Source organism: Orbicella faveolata, unplaced genomic scaffold, assembly GCF_042242905.1.
Source record: "Orbicella faveolata isolate gen_17 unplaced genomic scaffold, um_ofav_v1 contig_34, whole genome shotgun sequence".
NCBI classification, from domain to species: Eukaryota; Metazoa; Cnidaria; class Anthozoa; order Scleractinia; family Merulinidae; genus Orbicella; species Orbicella faveolata.
This window is the reverse complement of record NW_028301563.1, coordinates 11,019,301-11,035,190: the sequence shown is the minus strand read 5'-3', so window position 1 is coordinate 11,035,190 and position 15,890 is coordinate 11,019,301. Positions and strand designations below refer to the sequence as shown.

The 15,890-nt window shown below is 40.5% G+C and overlaps 2 protein-coding genes and 1 pseudogene across 5 annotated transcripts; 2 read left to right on the top strand and 1 right to left on the bottom strand.

Annotated features, from left to right (window-relative positions):
• The first annotated feature begins 192 nt into the window (after positions 1 to 192).
• LOC110065710 (KICSTOR complex protein ITFG2-like) lies at positions 193 to 7,374 on the top strand. Its single transcript, XM_020772868.2, has 4 exons — positions 193 to 565; positions 981 to 1,185; positions 2,898 to 3,247; positions 4,888 to 7,374. The coding sequence occupies exons 1-4, from the start codon at positions 272 to 274 to the stop codon at positions 5,530 to 5,532; spliced, it is 1,494 nt and encodes a 497-aa protein (XP_020628527.2). The 5' UTR covers positions 193 to 271; the 3' UTR covers positions 5,533 to 7,374.
• A 51-nt stretch (positions 7,375 to 7,425) lies between these two features.
• Positions 7,426 to 10,112, bottom strand: LOC149104759 (uncharacterized; annotated as a pseudogene).
• Positions 10,113 to 11,060: 948 nt separating this feature from the next.
• On the top strand, positions 11,061 to 15,644 carry LOC110065655 (uncharacterized). Of its 4 annotated transcripts, none has more exons than XM_020772812.2 (3): positions 11,061 to 11,524; positions 11,795 to 11,831; positions 12,721 to 15,644. In XM_020772812.2, the coding sequence occupies exon 3, from the start codon at positions 12,750 to 12,752 to the stop codon at positions 14,748 to 14,750; it is 2,001 nt and encodes a 666-aa protein (XP_020628471.2). In that variant the 5' UTR covers positions 11,061 to 11,524; positions 11,795 to 11,831; positions 12,721 to 12,749; the 3' UTR covers positions 14,751 to 15,644. The 4 variants fall into 4 exon arrangements, with proteins under 4 accessions (XP_020628471.2, XP_020628469.2, XP_020628472.2 ...); XM_020772810.2 differs by having other exon boundaries at positions 11,723 to 11,831; XM_020772813.2 differs by lacking the exon at positions 11,795 to 11,831.
• Positions 15,645 to 15,890: the final 246 nt, after the last annotated feature.

Sequence of the window (15,890 nt, the reverse complement as noted above, 5' to 3'; positions counted from 1 at the left end):
CAAATTCCTTTTACGAGATTTCAAGAAAATGAGAAGAATTTTCTAAAATAGCTACGAATTGTGTTGTATTTTTCTGTAGAATTTTGCTCTCCGTTTTGCGAATCAATGTAGTCTGAGTTTGCAGTGGCAAGCATGACAAATTCCAAAATGATATCTGCCCCGACCAGTACCCCGACAAGAAAGATTTTTGCAGGCGTGTCGGAGGCGTGCCAAATGCGTAGTAAACAAAATGGCGGTCGAAGCACGGTTTAAAATAGTAAAAATTTAACTTATGAATAGAACTACGCGGTCGGTCTCGTTTGTCGAGAATCTACAGCTGGAAGTTTCCGATAATTTGTTCAATGAAGGCCTGTTACTGGCTGATGTTGATAATGACGGAGACTGCGAACTCATTGTCGGCCAAATCAATGGCGAATTATCAATATTCAAGAGTGGTTCAACTAAACCATGGCGAAGTTGTTATCATCTTGGCATGATAACTTGTGTTGGAGTGGGAGATTTGTGGAATCAAGATGAAAATCTGCTTCTCTGTATAACTGCGGAGGGATGGTGTCACATTTTTTACGTAAGTGATAATGAAATACAAGTTGTCAATAGCTACTGTAGGTTATTAGAAAAATCTAGACTTTCTTAAAGTCCTTTCCAATAACACTTCCCTGGCCTGTTGGTTTCGTCGTATAAAAATGTTTCATGAGACATAAAAACACATAATTATGCTGTAAGCTTATATAATCTATGCTGGTTATTAGAAACCACTTTTTGTTTACATATTTACGCGTCTTCTTTAAGAAGCATTGGGAGCATTTAAATAGCGAATAAATAACGATCTCGTTATTTTACGTGGCAGCTTATACACCCTGAAGGGCTTTCAGACAACGGCTTAGTATGTTGTTATCACAGTATATATAATGTAACATTTTAAGCCACTAACCACGGTCCGTGCTGCCATCTAGTTAACAAGTGTAGCATTTTGTTTTCAGATCACTCCAGAGTCATCCACGGAGAAATTGAAACCACTTTCCTCTCAACTTCTTCCATCCAATTGTAAAATTCTTTCATTAGCAGATGTGGATTGTGATGGCAGGTTGGAACTAGTGACAGGTCATGCTGACAGAACTGTCTATGTCCATAAGCTGGAAACTGGTTGTCAAGAAAAAACTGATGTCCAGAATCACCTCATCATAGGTATTGGTCTTACATTACTTACTTCCCAATGATCTACTGTCTCATTTAGTACCTGGAAGCACTTGGGTTGCTGTTTCAACATATTGATCTTATTCCATCCTCTTTGTAAGAGATGTCTTGACATTGATCTAAAAAGGTTATGCTGTTGACAGAGCTCTACAGAGTTTCTATATTGGTTGCTGACTTTGTACAAGTTGTACGCTCATAATTGAGCAAATAATTGTGACTGTGAAAAAGACTATGTTGTAGCAAAATCGATGCGTAATAACGTACAACAAAGAAACAGCTTTAAGTGATTTATTCGCCCAGTGTTACACACAATGCAGGCCCCCAAAATGCAGACGGTCCTTGTGCTTAAATTGTTACGAAATCAAATAATCATACAAAGCATCTGATTGGCTGAAATCAAACTGGTGATCAAAATAACACAGGTTAGGGCATGTGCAGTATAATGTAACGCAATATCTCTACATATGTTGACTAAGGGGAGATGGAGGAAGTGGTTTGGGTGCTACACTTCCCATGCCATAATATATACATAGTGCGTAATCTGAACATATACTCAGGCTCCTTCAGGAGTAAGTGTTTACGGGGACTTGCACTCCTTTCAAGAGACTCAAACCACTCGTAAATCAACCATAGAGGCTTATCCCACTGGGAATTCACTCCCTGGGTATTCACACCCCTGAAAACTAAAACCCCTGATAACTCACATGCCTGGGGACTCGCAAACCTCCTCCCCTGGGTGAGAAAAGAAGATAGACCCTGGGAACAAGGTTGGAGACTTCCACCTCTGAAGACTCACAACCCCAGCTATTTTAACCATTGGTCATTTACACCCCAGGGGAATCATGCCCCTGGGGATTTACATCCCTGGACAGTGGAGACTTGTATCCTTGCAGCTGGAGAATAGCACCTGTGGGGACTAACCTATGAGATCTTGAGACCTGCATGCATGGGAATTCACCTCCCTGTAGGTGACTTACACCCCTAAAGAATTAAGCTATTGGTAGGCCGCACCCCTAAGGGACTCACACTGCTGGTGACTTCTATCCCTGGGGATTTGCACCGCTGGAGAATTATACCAGGCATGGAGATTCGCACCCTTAGAGACTTAAACCACTGAAGACTCACATCCCTTAAGACCCACTACTTTTAAAATCTCACACTCCTGGTGACATCACACCTCCCGGTCACATCCCTGGGGACTCATACCCCCTGTAGACTCACAACCCTGGAGATTCACACCCCAGGTAGCTCATGACCCATAGGATTCACAACTCTAAAGACTAGCAAAAAAATTTCTCATATCCATTGTTGATTGAAAGGATCATACATTGTATATTTTGTCCAGGTTGAGAGGAACTCCATCCCAGAGCCCGCATGTTTTCATTCTGTAGTTAATGAACATGGGTTGCTCTGGTCAATATCAAAATCCAGATCCAGAAATTCCTGGTTCTGGTTTGATTGTGTGCATGCATTCAAGTTCAATAATGGTTTCTGAACATGTGTAGAGAGAGTAACCGCTGTGACTAAATGCTGTCTCACCTTGGGATTTCTCCCAGAGGTCTCGAATTCTTGGTGCTAATCAAAAGAATCATGACTTCTGGGAACGAAGTTGGAGTTGAGACAGAGGTTTTGATAACACGTTCCTACATGACTTAATGTTCTGATTTGAAGTGAATTGGTCAATTTTCTCCAATTTGTGACAGAAAAAGAAGAGGTCAGAAAAAATTGCAGCACATCAGACACACAGGAACACACAGAAGCAAAGTCGACACATAAACTTGACAAGAAAGAATCTAAGCAGCAGGAAATTGTGGAAGCAAAAGAGAAAAATAACTGCCAAAATGAACAGAAAGTGTCTGAAAATGTCTTGAAAGATCAGATGTTTCCATATCGCCTTGTTCCTATCAGTCATTGGACATTGCCTTGCCAGATAAGTTCTCTTGCGGTGTTCGATGTTGCAGCAATGAGGCATCTCCTTGCCTCGTACCCTGGAGGCACTTATGCTATCTTGACATCATTTGAATTAAACCAACAAAAAATGCCTAATGAACAGGTAAGGGGGCTGTTTGTTGCTAAACAAATCTTCATAGCGTTTAAGCTTACTTTTGATCAGCCATTTAGGTCAAGTCATTGGTAAAAAATAGTTTGTAAGGGCGTTTTTTACAAGAATGTTGAAGCTGAGATTCCGGTGGAGGGGATTTGCATATGAAAGGGTGGGGATGCTTGTTGGAAATTTTGAATTAAACCCCTAAAGCAGACCAATCATGGTGTGACCGAGGATTTTTTTGACCCCTAAAAGAGACCATATTTAAAACATATTAAATATATATATTTTAATATTTCTTCGCGTGAAACCCAAAACGAGAACTTCAGCGCTACATATGGGCTACATATGGGCTACATATGATGGCGTTTTACCCAGAACACCCTAAGTTAGACCAAAATCCGAAATTTACACCCCTAAGGGAGACGACGAGCATCCCCATCCCTTTCATATGCAAGTTCCCCCCCCCCCCCCTCCCACCCCCTGGCACGGGGCTGAGATAAACCAAAGTTTTTAGAACACGTATGATGCTAAGACCACACCCCAGGCTGAGTAACACGAGAGAAAGTTTTTTGACAGTTTTTTTTTGAAATTATAACAGTATGATATGTAAAAACTTGGTTATATGCAGTAATAACCATAAGCTTTTAGCGCCTGACATGTTTAAAAAAATAACCGACGAGTTTGTTTCATTACATGGTTCATTGTAGAACGACTTCGGTTGTATGGTCGTGTGCATTCCGTCATTCAGGACGATATAATTGGACGTCATCACAAAACAACCGTAAAAGGTTAAACGATTGAAAATGGTAACTTAAAAAACATCTTAAGAATGTGTAACGCTCCAATTGGCAGAAAAGCTAAACACGTTCATCCTCAGTTCGAAAATAGTTATACGCTTTGTTTAAAGGTTCCCTTAAAGAGACTAAAACTTTTGAGCTAACTTTGAGTAAAACCATCTTTATGTCAACTTTACGCGCGGTAGCGTAAATATCGGCTTTCAATATTTAGTGTAAAACTGGATGATCAGCTGTATTTTTCCTTAAATCTCTACTGATTTCTTTGCTGTCTGTTCTACATAGGGCTTTGTTTTTTCATTTTTCCAGTCTTTCACTCGTGTTTTATAACTCGATACTGAAACACGAAAAAAAATATGCAGTCGAACCTCCCGACTAACGGTCACCTCTCTACAAAGGCCACTTTTTTCGATCCCGGCCTACAGTCCATACATTCACACTTATTTTACTCTCTCTACAACGGCAGCGGCCGCTAAAACTCGTTCTAACTGCCAAAATAACCTCTCGACAACGGCCAGTTAGTCTACGACTGACGAAGGGTGTATAGAAAACCCCACTTTTTTCATTGTAAAAGGTCACCAAACTTGATCCCTACCGCGCGTCGTTGGTCTCTGTTCCTGTTAAGTTCTTTTTTAAATAAAACATTTTGATTTATATACGCCAAAATAAGTATTCTTTAGAAAAAAATGTTGCACCCCCGCAAAAAAGCAGGTGCCATTTTACACCCCTACCTTCCCATAACGGCCACTTTTCTCTGTCCCCAATGTGGCTATTGTGACGTGGATTTCATTTATTACGTCAGTAAAGTAAAGATATTACGACCAACCAGTATTGCTTCTTTTATTTCTTCAGTTCTCTCGCTCCCCTTCCAACTCCATCTTGAAACCGTTACCTCTTGTTTGGGGGAGGAACAAGGATATCGCTACGAATCTGATTACCGTGAAATGCCACAACAGCGATAGCAATCAGTCTGGGGCCAATTCAGCAGAACAAGTTGAGAGTTACTTAGCGCTGTGTACGCAAGATGGTCATTTGACTCTAATGAACGGTAATAAACTGCAATGGTCGATGCGTGTTGAACAGGGCAGCTTCAATCTGTTTGCTCTGTCAAAACTTGACATCACAAACGACGGAAACGAGGAAATCGCTGCCTGCTCTTGGGACGGAAACACTCACATTATCGATCGCTTTAAGAATGTTGTGCAGTTTAAGTTTGGAGAAAACGTTATGGCTTTCTGTGCTGGCCGATACGCGTGCACGCCCGGAAAGAATCTTCCATCGCTAGTGTATGTGACTTCCTCCAATCGAGTGGTAATCTATTGGAATGCTCGCCTCTCCTCGATGGTTCCAATCAATCTGGCTGTGAAAATGAAACACAAAGCTGCTCGAGACAAAGGGAGTAGATTAGCCATGAGTAATGCTGCTGTAGATGATGGCGAAAATAATAATGGACTCTCTCCGGAGTTGTATCAACGATGTTTGTATGGAAATATTTAAGCTGAATTCAATTCTGGCCGTGCTAGAGAACACTAACTGAGAGTTGTCTTGGTAAAATTTACTGAAAGCGCGGGTGTTTTTTGAGAAAACATCCTATCCATAGTTGTAAATATATTTATAAAGTAAACAAGAGGTTGGCGGGATTGGATAAAAACGCTTATGCCTGACAACTCCATAGAAACAACAACAACTCACACTTGTAGTTGTTTCTCGTCTGGAGTGACTCTCATTTCAACAGGAATGCATGGTAGTTTTTCCTTTAAGGGATGAAAATTCGCAACAGAACTGACTACCGTTTTGAGTTTCCTTGGTACCTTTTAGGACCTTATTGGAAAGAAATGAGAAAAACTCCCTGTCACAGGAGGAGGCAATCGACCCTCGATTAGATATTCTAACCTCCCGCTGAGAGCTCCAGCAGGGTCAAAAACGTTACTGAGAAGTCTGACCCAAATTTTTTGAACATCCTAATTTTTCGAACCGACTTTCATATATCCTAGGGGGTTGGAAAAAAATGGGATTTCACCTTTTCATGGATTTTTATTTTACAATTTTGTAGCAATTTCTTCAGCAAATATGAAGTTGAACGATTCCAGCAAAACAAAAGTCTACTTCGTTCCAGGGGTTGGTTCAAAAGTTTTCGAAAATTTCCAGCAATACGTGTAGACTTGGTTTCCTCTTGGATTCATAAGCTTTTCAGAAATATGGACACAATTTTCTATCTAGGATGTGTCTGATACGTTTTGTAAACGAAATTAAGGTGTTATATACTGTTTTTGCATGTATTTTTGTTTTGTACTTAAAGTTCAAACATCTTTCAAACATCTTTCATCTATAAAGATAGTTCAGTAAGCGCATTTCGTAAAAAAAATATTGTAATAGCTGCTTAGGCCGATTTCCACATGATATGCGCGATTTTGCAGCGATTGTAACAAACAAGTCGTTTTACAGGGGGGGTTGCTAAAAGAAATCAACCCCACCCCCCAAAAACAATATTATGGTCCATCCCCAAAACGATAGCTAACAGATTCTGTAAAGAGTTCAGTTACTTACTAAATACATCGTAAGCAGAGGCGTTTATTTAAGTGTAATACATTGGGGTGTTTTTAAGTTATTTTACCCAGCTGGAATAGTCGCAAGCTAATTTATTTCATTCGCCATTAACATAACCTTTGCGCTGAGAAGGCCTTTGGCCATGTACTAATTGGTATATTTTTTATTAGCTCTTTAGGTGCAGTAGCTTGCGACATTGAAGGAAGTATTGCCTTACGAAACTTTCATGATGTCAGTTAATATTTTTCTGACCTCCTAGGCATAGACATTGTTTTGGCTCGTCCCGCATCAGTGCTTCCAAAAGGTAAACGACGTTCTTAAGATTGCGTGACGAACTCAAAGGACCTACCCCAACGAAAGAGGAATGGAAAAGAATGAATGCGTGATGAGTCAAAAAATATCAGCTTATGTGCTTATGGGGCTAATATTTTGTTGCTCGATCAAAAATTGAAAAAACTGACTCAAATATTTTAAACAAAGACTCCTCAATCCTGTAGCTCGTTTACAGGCACAATGACCTACCCGACTCGAGGCCAGTCATGTTTATAGAACGCGCGGTACGGCGTGAGGTGAGAAGCGTGAGGTTGAGGAGCAAGGGGTGACGGGAAGGAGCTAAAAAAGAGGAGAAGGCCTGAGAGACTCCTTATGTCGCTTTCTCCCTAGCCATCTCACCTTGTGCTCCCACCGAGCGCCGTGCTGCGAACTTTATGAAAAAGGCTGGGGACTAGTCAGCTGGGCTAAAATGAAAGCTAAACATGCACTGCTGAATAAAGTTGAAGTTTATCAATTATCCACCGAGTGAGCAAACTGTACAGTGAAGGGGTCCACTGAAGTCTGAAAATGTTAGTTTTGTTTAAAGTATTTCGTGTAATCCTCAACCAGGTTTTTGTTAAGACATCAAAGGCAGCAGGAACTTTGCTTGTAACTATCCTCGAAAATCGCTGTTTGGGCAACCATCCGTTGTAGTTATTGTTGGTGAGACCGAAGACTTTGCACCGCTCTGCATTTGGGTCAGTTTCTTCTGGAATGGCCACGTAGAAGTTGCCTCCGTTAGTCGCTCTAACATGGCTATCAGCGCCGTCTGGTTTTGACCGGTGTCAGGCGTTCTTCAGGACCAGCAGAAAAGCTTGTTGGCCAAACCAGTCGATTTCTTTGGGAGGGGCATTGAACAACACGAATGTCCGGTCACTCAGTGGCCATGAAGTAGGCTTGCCCATAAAGTAATATATCCCTGCTCGTCTGGATAAGTTTTCAGTATTTCATGATCGACGAAGCCTCGATCCCACTCATTCGTTGATCCAGGTTTCTAGGGTGAAGCATTTCCACGAACATGTTCGCCAGTATGGCCATATCTCAAAGCTAAAAAGCAGTTTTATCGGGAAGTCTTCGTCAGGTAATATTTTCACCCAGTAGACATTTCCAGGACTTCTGAGCACCTCTTCCCAGCCGCCTGGGAGGTGAAAAAGTCTTATTTTGGCTGCATACTTGAGTATTCTTTGCAATACTGAAAGAAAAAATTCACATGAACATGATAAGAACGATGATATAGCAATAAGTCACTGATACAAAATGATGTCAGTAGTTATGATTTTTAATAAATCCATTTTGAAATCACTGGTTTTCCTTGCAATCTGATTGGCTCTCAGCGGTGCGATTTATTCACAAATTGCACAATTTTTTGCTCTAAATCGCATCTTTTTCTCAGCCAATGAGAATGGGACAATAAAAAAAATATAACCAATCAGATTTCAAGGTTAGTTTAAAGTAACCAGTAAAATTTCAGGAAAATGAAAGACAAAAAGCCATCGTGTGGCGAAATTTGCAACTATTCAGTTGCCAAAACTTTGTTGTCGTTAGGGTTTTTTTTTTTTCGACCGTCTTCCAAAGTTGGTGCCAGTCCCGCCATCTTGAAAATATCTTGAAACAAATGGTGCCGCGAGAGCTTGACAAGGTCCTGAGTATAAAGTTTTACGCCGAGGTCACTAAAAGAAACGGAAATGATAACGAGCTGGAATCCCTTAAAATCATGCAGAGTGCCATTGAACGGGTATTTAAAAGAGAAAAACTATCTACTGGGCATCGTGCACTCGAGAGAGTTTCACAACTCAAAAGAAAATCCATCACAGAATTACACTAGCTGCACCTAGCCTCAACCACAGATGAAAGGAAGGCCTTCCATTATTGATTCAGACGACGAGAATTGAACTTTCATGGATGAAGTAGACTGTTTTGGATCTGACTTCAGAACTGCTTGTTCCTTTGTTATGCTCGAATGAGTTTTCGTCACATGATATAATGATTCACATGATTTAGTTTTGCATACTTATTTATAGTATACATGAAAAAATTATTCGATTCTGATTGGCTGAGAACAGTGCAGTCCAAGTGTAACATCAGTGCAAAAAGTGTAACACCAGTGTAAAAAGTGTAACACCTGTGCAAATTATACATCGTAACTCTGGATTATGATTGGCTGAAAGACAATACGAAATTTTTTAAGCCAATGATATCACGTAAAATGATGACGAAAATTTTTTGCGGAAACTTTGAGAAAAGTTTTCTCGAATGAGAAAAAATAGCTTCAAGAAAGATCTTCCGGCACTTCCTCCACGCGAATTTTTTCATGTTTATATTATTAATAAGTAATCATACGGTTTTTCTCGATCAATTTGGAATTAATTTGCACTCTACTCAGTTCAATTATTTATTAAGCCAAGCTTTAATTTCTCCAAGGGGCCGGGAAACTTACTAAGGTCGAAAAACCTCTTCTCGTGAGGTGGTCTTTACAAAGCCGGCGAAAGCAAAACATAGCCGCTCGGAAACTTAACCTGTAGCCAGATCAGAGTAATACCTGATCCAAAGATTAATTCAGGTGCAGCAGTCTCAAAGGTGACCAAACTGCGATAAGGCCTTCTTTTTCTTTGATCGCAGGTTAAAAGGTGACCAAAATTCAGTACCATCACTGAATGAGCAAAACAATGGTGAAAAGATTCTCACAAAAGTCAAATCCTATCAAACTCTCAATTTTATGTACATATCTCATTCTCTTAAAAGCTTTTTTTCTCTTAAATCTTCATCGGAAACATAATAACTGGAGGCTGACTAGAAAACCCATGGTTACTTCAGTCTCCAGACTCATATAGTACACTTTTTTCTTTGTCTTTACATTTCACTGGTATATAAAAAAAACTGTAAATGCACGAGTAAATAAAGTTATTGTTGTTGTCAGTTGAACAACCACAGACGAGCGAAAGACAAAAGGTAACGGAGCACACAAACGCGTGTCTCGATCCGACTGCCATGCCGCCATACCGAAACCACATGGTCATTCGTCATCGAAGGCGCAAAGGTTGACAGCAAAATGCTTATTTGTCGTTTGATATCACTTTAATAAATGTATACGCCAGAAGACGCACGCACCTTCCAAAGACTTTGATAAACCCTTTTAAACAACATTACGACTTACTAGAGAAGAATAGCTGGAATTTTGGGATGATCTCGATGGACGGGACAGGACGTGACCACACCATTTTCTAATTCCTCGAGAGACCGATATAATGAAGCGGCGCCACAATCTCTTTGGGACGGCTAAATTTGCTTCCACCACAGAATAGTACGCAGGACAACCAGCACGGGCACAGGACACCAAGCACAAAAATAATTGTGAGCGCTCTCCCTTCGCTCGAACGCAAAAAAGACGCCAATTACGGGACCAGTTAGTGTCCGCTTAACAAACGGTGTCTACCTAATTAGGGGTCTGCTTCATTCATAGAGATTTTAACTATATTCTCATGCTTAATGGACAAAAATTATCAAGTCGAAATTATAAAGATCTTCGCATCTTCCTCGGAACTTTGTAGTAACCTTCGAAAATCCTCCCCCTTCCCCGCAAACCCGGGAGAAATCTTCCAAAAAATTCAGAATGGACCTGTTTATCGTTGTCATGCTTTTCCGATTTTTTCATTCAAGTAAAAATAATAATAATAATAATAATAATAATAATGATAATGATAATGATAATGATAATGATAATAATAATAATAGTAATAATAATAAGCCTCACCCCTCGATTTATCCTGTTGAATTTAGTAAATATGTGAAGTTTCGTAAGAATACGTTGTAAACTCGTAAAAACATCAGAGGCCAAACTTGCCACCAAGTTTGTGCCCTTCCGCAACATGGCGGCCGTAAAGTAACAGAAACATCTGTCATTGAGTTTTGCTATTATTTAATGACGAGAAGTTATTACTCTAGGGCTCCAACACATTGAAATCAATACTTCCTCTAGTACAAGAACTATTTTGACGTACGCGACAGCCTTCTCAGGCCACGTTTTAAGGCAAAAGCTTGGAAATTTAAACGTGTTTAAATACCAAAACGAAGTACCCTGTCGAGCTAAAACGTTAAAAAACATCAAGCTCTTAGAGTCTTTTATATCTGAATATCTGATGAAACTAAAACCTCAGAAGTAATTTTTTTTTTTTTAATTTTGGAATATAATGACGTCATATGAAAAGAGGCATAGTTGATATTGCGTGACATCGGTAAAAAGGTCCTTTGATTGGACTTAGAGCAACTGATTTGGAAAGTCTCCGAAAAAGAACGGGTAAAAGTTGCTCAGAATTGAATGCAAAAGGAAATCGAGTAGAAAGTTACTCAAAGGAAAAAAAGGCTCGCAACATGGATAGAAACTTTTTTCTTTTTACGTACTGCGGGTGCAGTCGCCGTATGTAAGGTTCCTTTCTGGAAATAAATCAATCACAGCCCCGCTATCATTTTCTTGCAGGCCAATCCATCAAGCCGGCAAGCTACGCTGTGATTGGTGCAGCGTATTTAACTAGGCGCTGATTGGTCCAAGTGAATACTACAGCAAATTGGTAGAAAGCTTCAAGGAAACGGGGACGGGGAACGTTGCGTGACTTCGGGCAGAGGAGACTATCCGGTACGTGAAGATCATTTTTTAATTTTTTCAAATACACTGCTTTGTGTAATGATATCTGGAACAGAGAAATGTTCGGAAATCGCATTTGCTCGATCGCGTGCACGATCAGATTTTTACTCGCACCACATGACCACGTATTCAAAATGGCTGCCGCGATACAATCTTTTCATTCGTCTTAATGAAATTTGCATTTTAAAGACTCCCCATGTTGCTGATGGGTGTTAACCAAGGTCTTTCCTAACATCAGTTCGTCTGTATCTTGCTTGTCAGTACTTGTTTGGCGAAGTGCTTCGGGAACTTCTAAACAGTGAGTACCTATGACCTTTTCTGTCCGAGTTCATGTGCAGTCTAAAAGGAAACGAAACAGAATTAGTAGGGTAAAGTTGAGCGATGGATTCAGTGACCCTTGAAGACACATCACTTTCCTTTCTGTTTATTGACATGATCTACAGTTCAAAACTTGAAGACAAAGTGAGCAGTTCGTGTCGCTTAGGGTTTGCCACTACAATTTCATCAGATTTCATTGGCATGTAGAGATTGAGAGGACCTAATTAATGTTAAAAAAGCACAATTGGGATGCTGAAAAGGTCTTTAAAGCTGGTTTCGATCGAATGCTCTGACTAATGCACTTAAAGTTCTCATTCATAGTCTAAGATATTTTTTTCTTAGCACTTTTGGTTCTCTGAAAATATGTGTACTCTGCTTGCAGTAAGTCAGAGCAAGCCCTTGTGAGTATGAATCCCTGTTTCCTTGCCTCAGAAGATCTGTACTGTAACTTACGGACCAAGTATCTCACCCTTGTGCGAAGCACATGGAACAGTAAATTATGCAACATTTTCAGCAGTCCATATTGTAGAAATTATACAGCAAACCAAATTGACCAATCATGATGCCGGTATATATTATGTGCAGCAGGGGTTTCATAAATGTTTTCAACAGGAGGGCAATTGGTTTTCAGAGGCGAGCAGAATGTTTTTAACTGAATGTCTATAAGACAAACTTTCCTTTAGAATATTAAGAGCATGGTAAAACCAGGTGGGCAAAAATATCATCTTTACAGCTAGTCTGAGTCAATTTGCCTGGTGCCAGGCCCCTAATGCAAGCCCTGGTGCTGTAATGGAGGGATACTGTAATACAAAATATAATAGTCTGCATTCAAGTGAATCAGGGCATAACATTTTAATTTGTTTTAACAGGCATCTGGAAAAGGCGATTGCAAGTGAATATGGCCTCTGCAGTAGAGTACACTAAAGAGCAACTGAACTACTACAGGCTTTGTTATGTTATGACTGACATCCTAGCTGATGGTCTGCGATCAATCTTCAAACAGGAATGGGACAATCGCTACGAGGGCACGAAGGGAGAATGGAAAGACGAGCCCAGAAATGGACTGGACTTCTGGAATGGGGAATCTCCTGATAACAAACATAAACATGCACATCTTCTGACCACCATGATAAATGGAAGTAGAGCAGAATGGAATTGCACCATGCTGTTTTATGCCATCCTTTCCTCTGACTGTATCCACAGTCTGATTCCAGCAATCCAATCAAATGTGGAAGGTCTCCAAAAGCTCAGAAAAGAAGCATTTACAGAGATGCCACAAGACCAGCTCACTGATGCAGAGTTTGAAAATGCCATCAGCAAAGTTGATGTTGCCTTCCAAGCACTCGGTCTGCCGACTGAGAAAATTCAAGCAATCAAAAATCAGACAAGTTTTGGTAAGGAGGAATTAAGAGATGTCTTGAAAAAGGCTGCTAACTTTAAGCAGAACAAAACTCAGGTTGATGAGGCTACTGTGTACAGTGACCTGGGTAGTGTACACAATCGCTTGAGTGACCTGGACAAAGCAAAAGAGTGTTATGATCTTGCCCTGGCCATTCGTCTAGAAAAACTCGGACCAGAGCATGTTGATGTGGCAACTACTTACAATAAGCTGGGCAGGGTGCACCTTCTCCTGGGTGACCTTCAGCAGGCAAAAGAGTATTTTGATCGTGCATTGGCGATTGGTCTGAAAAAGCTTGGGGCTGAGCATGGTGATCTTGTAACCACTTACAATAACCTTGGAGATGTTCACATTGAGCTGGGTGAATTGGAGCAGGCAAAAGGTTATTATGATCATGCACTGGCCATTGCTTTGAAGGACGGAGTGGAACATGGCAATGTTGCAGTGACCTACAATAATCTGGGAAATTTGTACAGTGACTTGGGTGAGCTGGAAAAGGCAAAAGAGCATCTTGATCGTGCACTGGCCATTCGTCTGAAAATGCAAGGCCCTGAAGATGTCACTGTCGCAAGTTCTTTCAGTTGCCTTGGTAATGTATACCTTCAGTTGGGTGACCTGAGGCAGGCAAAGATGTATCAAGATCGTGCACTAGCCATACGCCTGAAGAAGCAAGGCCCTGAACATCTTGATGTGGCAATGACTCTAAATAACCTTGGTAATGTGTACGAAAACGCTGGTGGCCAAGAGCAGGCGAGAGAGTACTTCAACCACGCTCTTCCCATACTCCTGAAAAAGCTGGGACCTGAGCATGTTTATGTCGCAGCTACTTACAACAATCTGGGTAATGCTCACATGAGCCTGGGTGATCTGGAGCAGGCAAAAAAGTACTATGATCTTGCATTGGCCATTCGTCTGAAAAAGTTTGGTCCTGAACACATTAATGTTGCAAATAGTTACAACAACCTGGGTACTATACACAGAGCCCTAGGTAACATGAAGCAAGTGAAAGAGTATTGTAATCTTGCCTTGGCCATCCGTTTGAAAAAGCAGGGGCCTGAGCACATTGATGTCGCATCTACTTACAACAATCTGGGCAATTTACACAAGGATCTTGGTGACCTGGAGCAAGCCAAAGAGTACTATGACCATGCACTTGCCATTCGTCTGAAAAAGTTCGGGGCTGAACATAGGGATGTTGCAACTACTTACAATAACCTTGGCAATGTACACCTCCACATGGGTCACCTGCAGGAGGCAAAAGATCATTACAATCGTGCACTGGCCATTAGTATGAAGGAACTTGGTTCTGAGCATTTTGAGATTGCAGTAATGCACAGTAACCTGGGCGTCGTGCACACAGACCTTGGTGACCTGGAGCAGGCCAAAATGTGTTACGACAATGCACTTGCCATTCTTCTGAAGAAGCTTGGACCAGACCACTCAGCTGTCAAGACAGTTCAGTACAACATAGCCGAGCTTGAACAGAAGCAGCAGAAGTAAATATTTGTAGCCTTTTCTTAGCGTTGGATGGGAAAATTTTAAGTGTTCAGAACACCAGAAATTGGCCTTAAAGGTGAAGGTAAATGTAGGTTAGTATTAAAAAGGTTTTTAGCAGCAACTTGATTCAGTGATTTGGTTTCCCAAAGGTTTTTAATGCAATAGCATTTTAATTAAAGTTAAGTTTGAGTTTAACTTCAATTTTTTTTAATTGTAACTTTCAATTCAAACTAAGAAATGTATGTTTACATTTAGGCTGCACTTGAGTTAAATGTGCTAAAAGAGTAACATGCTAGGAGACATATACACTCAATATACTACTAGACACAAAGAAAATTAAGCAATTCACAAGATGAAAAATATACATAGAGGGGGGGGGGGGGGGGAAGAAAAGTGACTAGAAGATGCTAGTTACTGGGCTAAAAAGATACATATTGAAAGAAAAAACCGAATGGTTTTGAATTATTAAGTCCTCTTGAAAGAAAAATCAAGGAAAAATTGTTTACCAAATATACACCGTCGTATAATATTTTTATAATCTAGGTTTATCCTTACATTTAAGTGAGTAATAAACCTGTTAATCAAGATTATTTACAGATAATGGAAGTGCCAAGCCAAGCCCATGTGTATAAGCTGTATGCCATGTATAACCTCATCAGTGCAATTCTAGCTAGCAAGCATGTGTACGTGATTGTAGAATTATTTGCTTTACCCAACCCACCCTCCCAAGGGTGTTATCGAGCGCACAGCGGTCTAGGCAATAAGACCCACAGAACCCCCAAGAGAGTTGAACATTGTGTATTTACCAGCAAAACAGTGTAGTAGTTACTGAAAAGAATCAAAGCTGTCAAATATAGTCTTATTGTCAGTCTCAGCTAAATAAACCTCTGAAATGAAGCTATAATAGTTATTGTTGAGCATGCCTCTTTTTTCCCCTGCATTTTATTTCCATAGTTAAATAAAGTTCTGCATGCATACATGTATGCATGCTTCTTGGACATGAGGTGGCCTAGTGGTTAGGAAACTGGACTTCAGATTGAGCAGTCAAGTTTGAGCCCTTGCTGGGGTCACCTCATTGTGTTCTTGGGCAATACATTTCTAATACTCTCACAGTGCCTCTCTCCACCCACGAGTATAAATGGG

Excerpts from the sequence above, each read along its gene's own strand:
- LOC110065710 (XM_020772868.2), top strand. The coding sequence starts at position 272 with ATGAATAGAACTACGCGGTCGGTCTCGTTTGTCGAGAATCTACAGCTG. Across the intron at positions 566-980 it reads GATGGTGTCACATTTTTTAC|ATCACTCCAGAGTCATCCAC; the intron begins GTAAGTGATAAT and ends TTTTGTTTTCAG. Across the intron at positions 1,186-2,897 it reads CCAGAATCACCTCATCATAG|AAAAAGAAGAGGTCAGAAAA; the intron begins GTATTGGTCTTA and ends AATTTGTGACAG.
- LOC110065655 (XM_020772813.2), top strand. The coding sequence starts at position 12,750 with ATGGCCTCTGCAGTAGAGTACACTAAAGAGCAACTGAACTACTACAGG.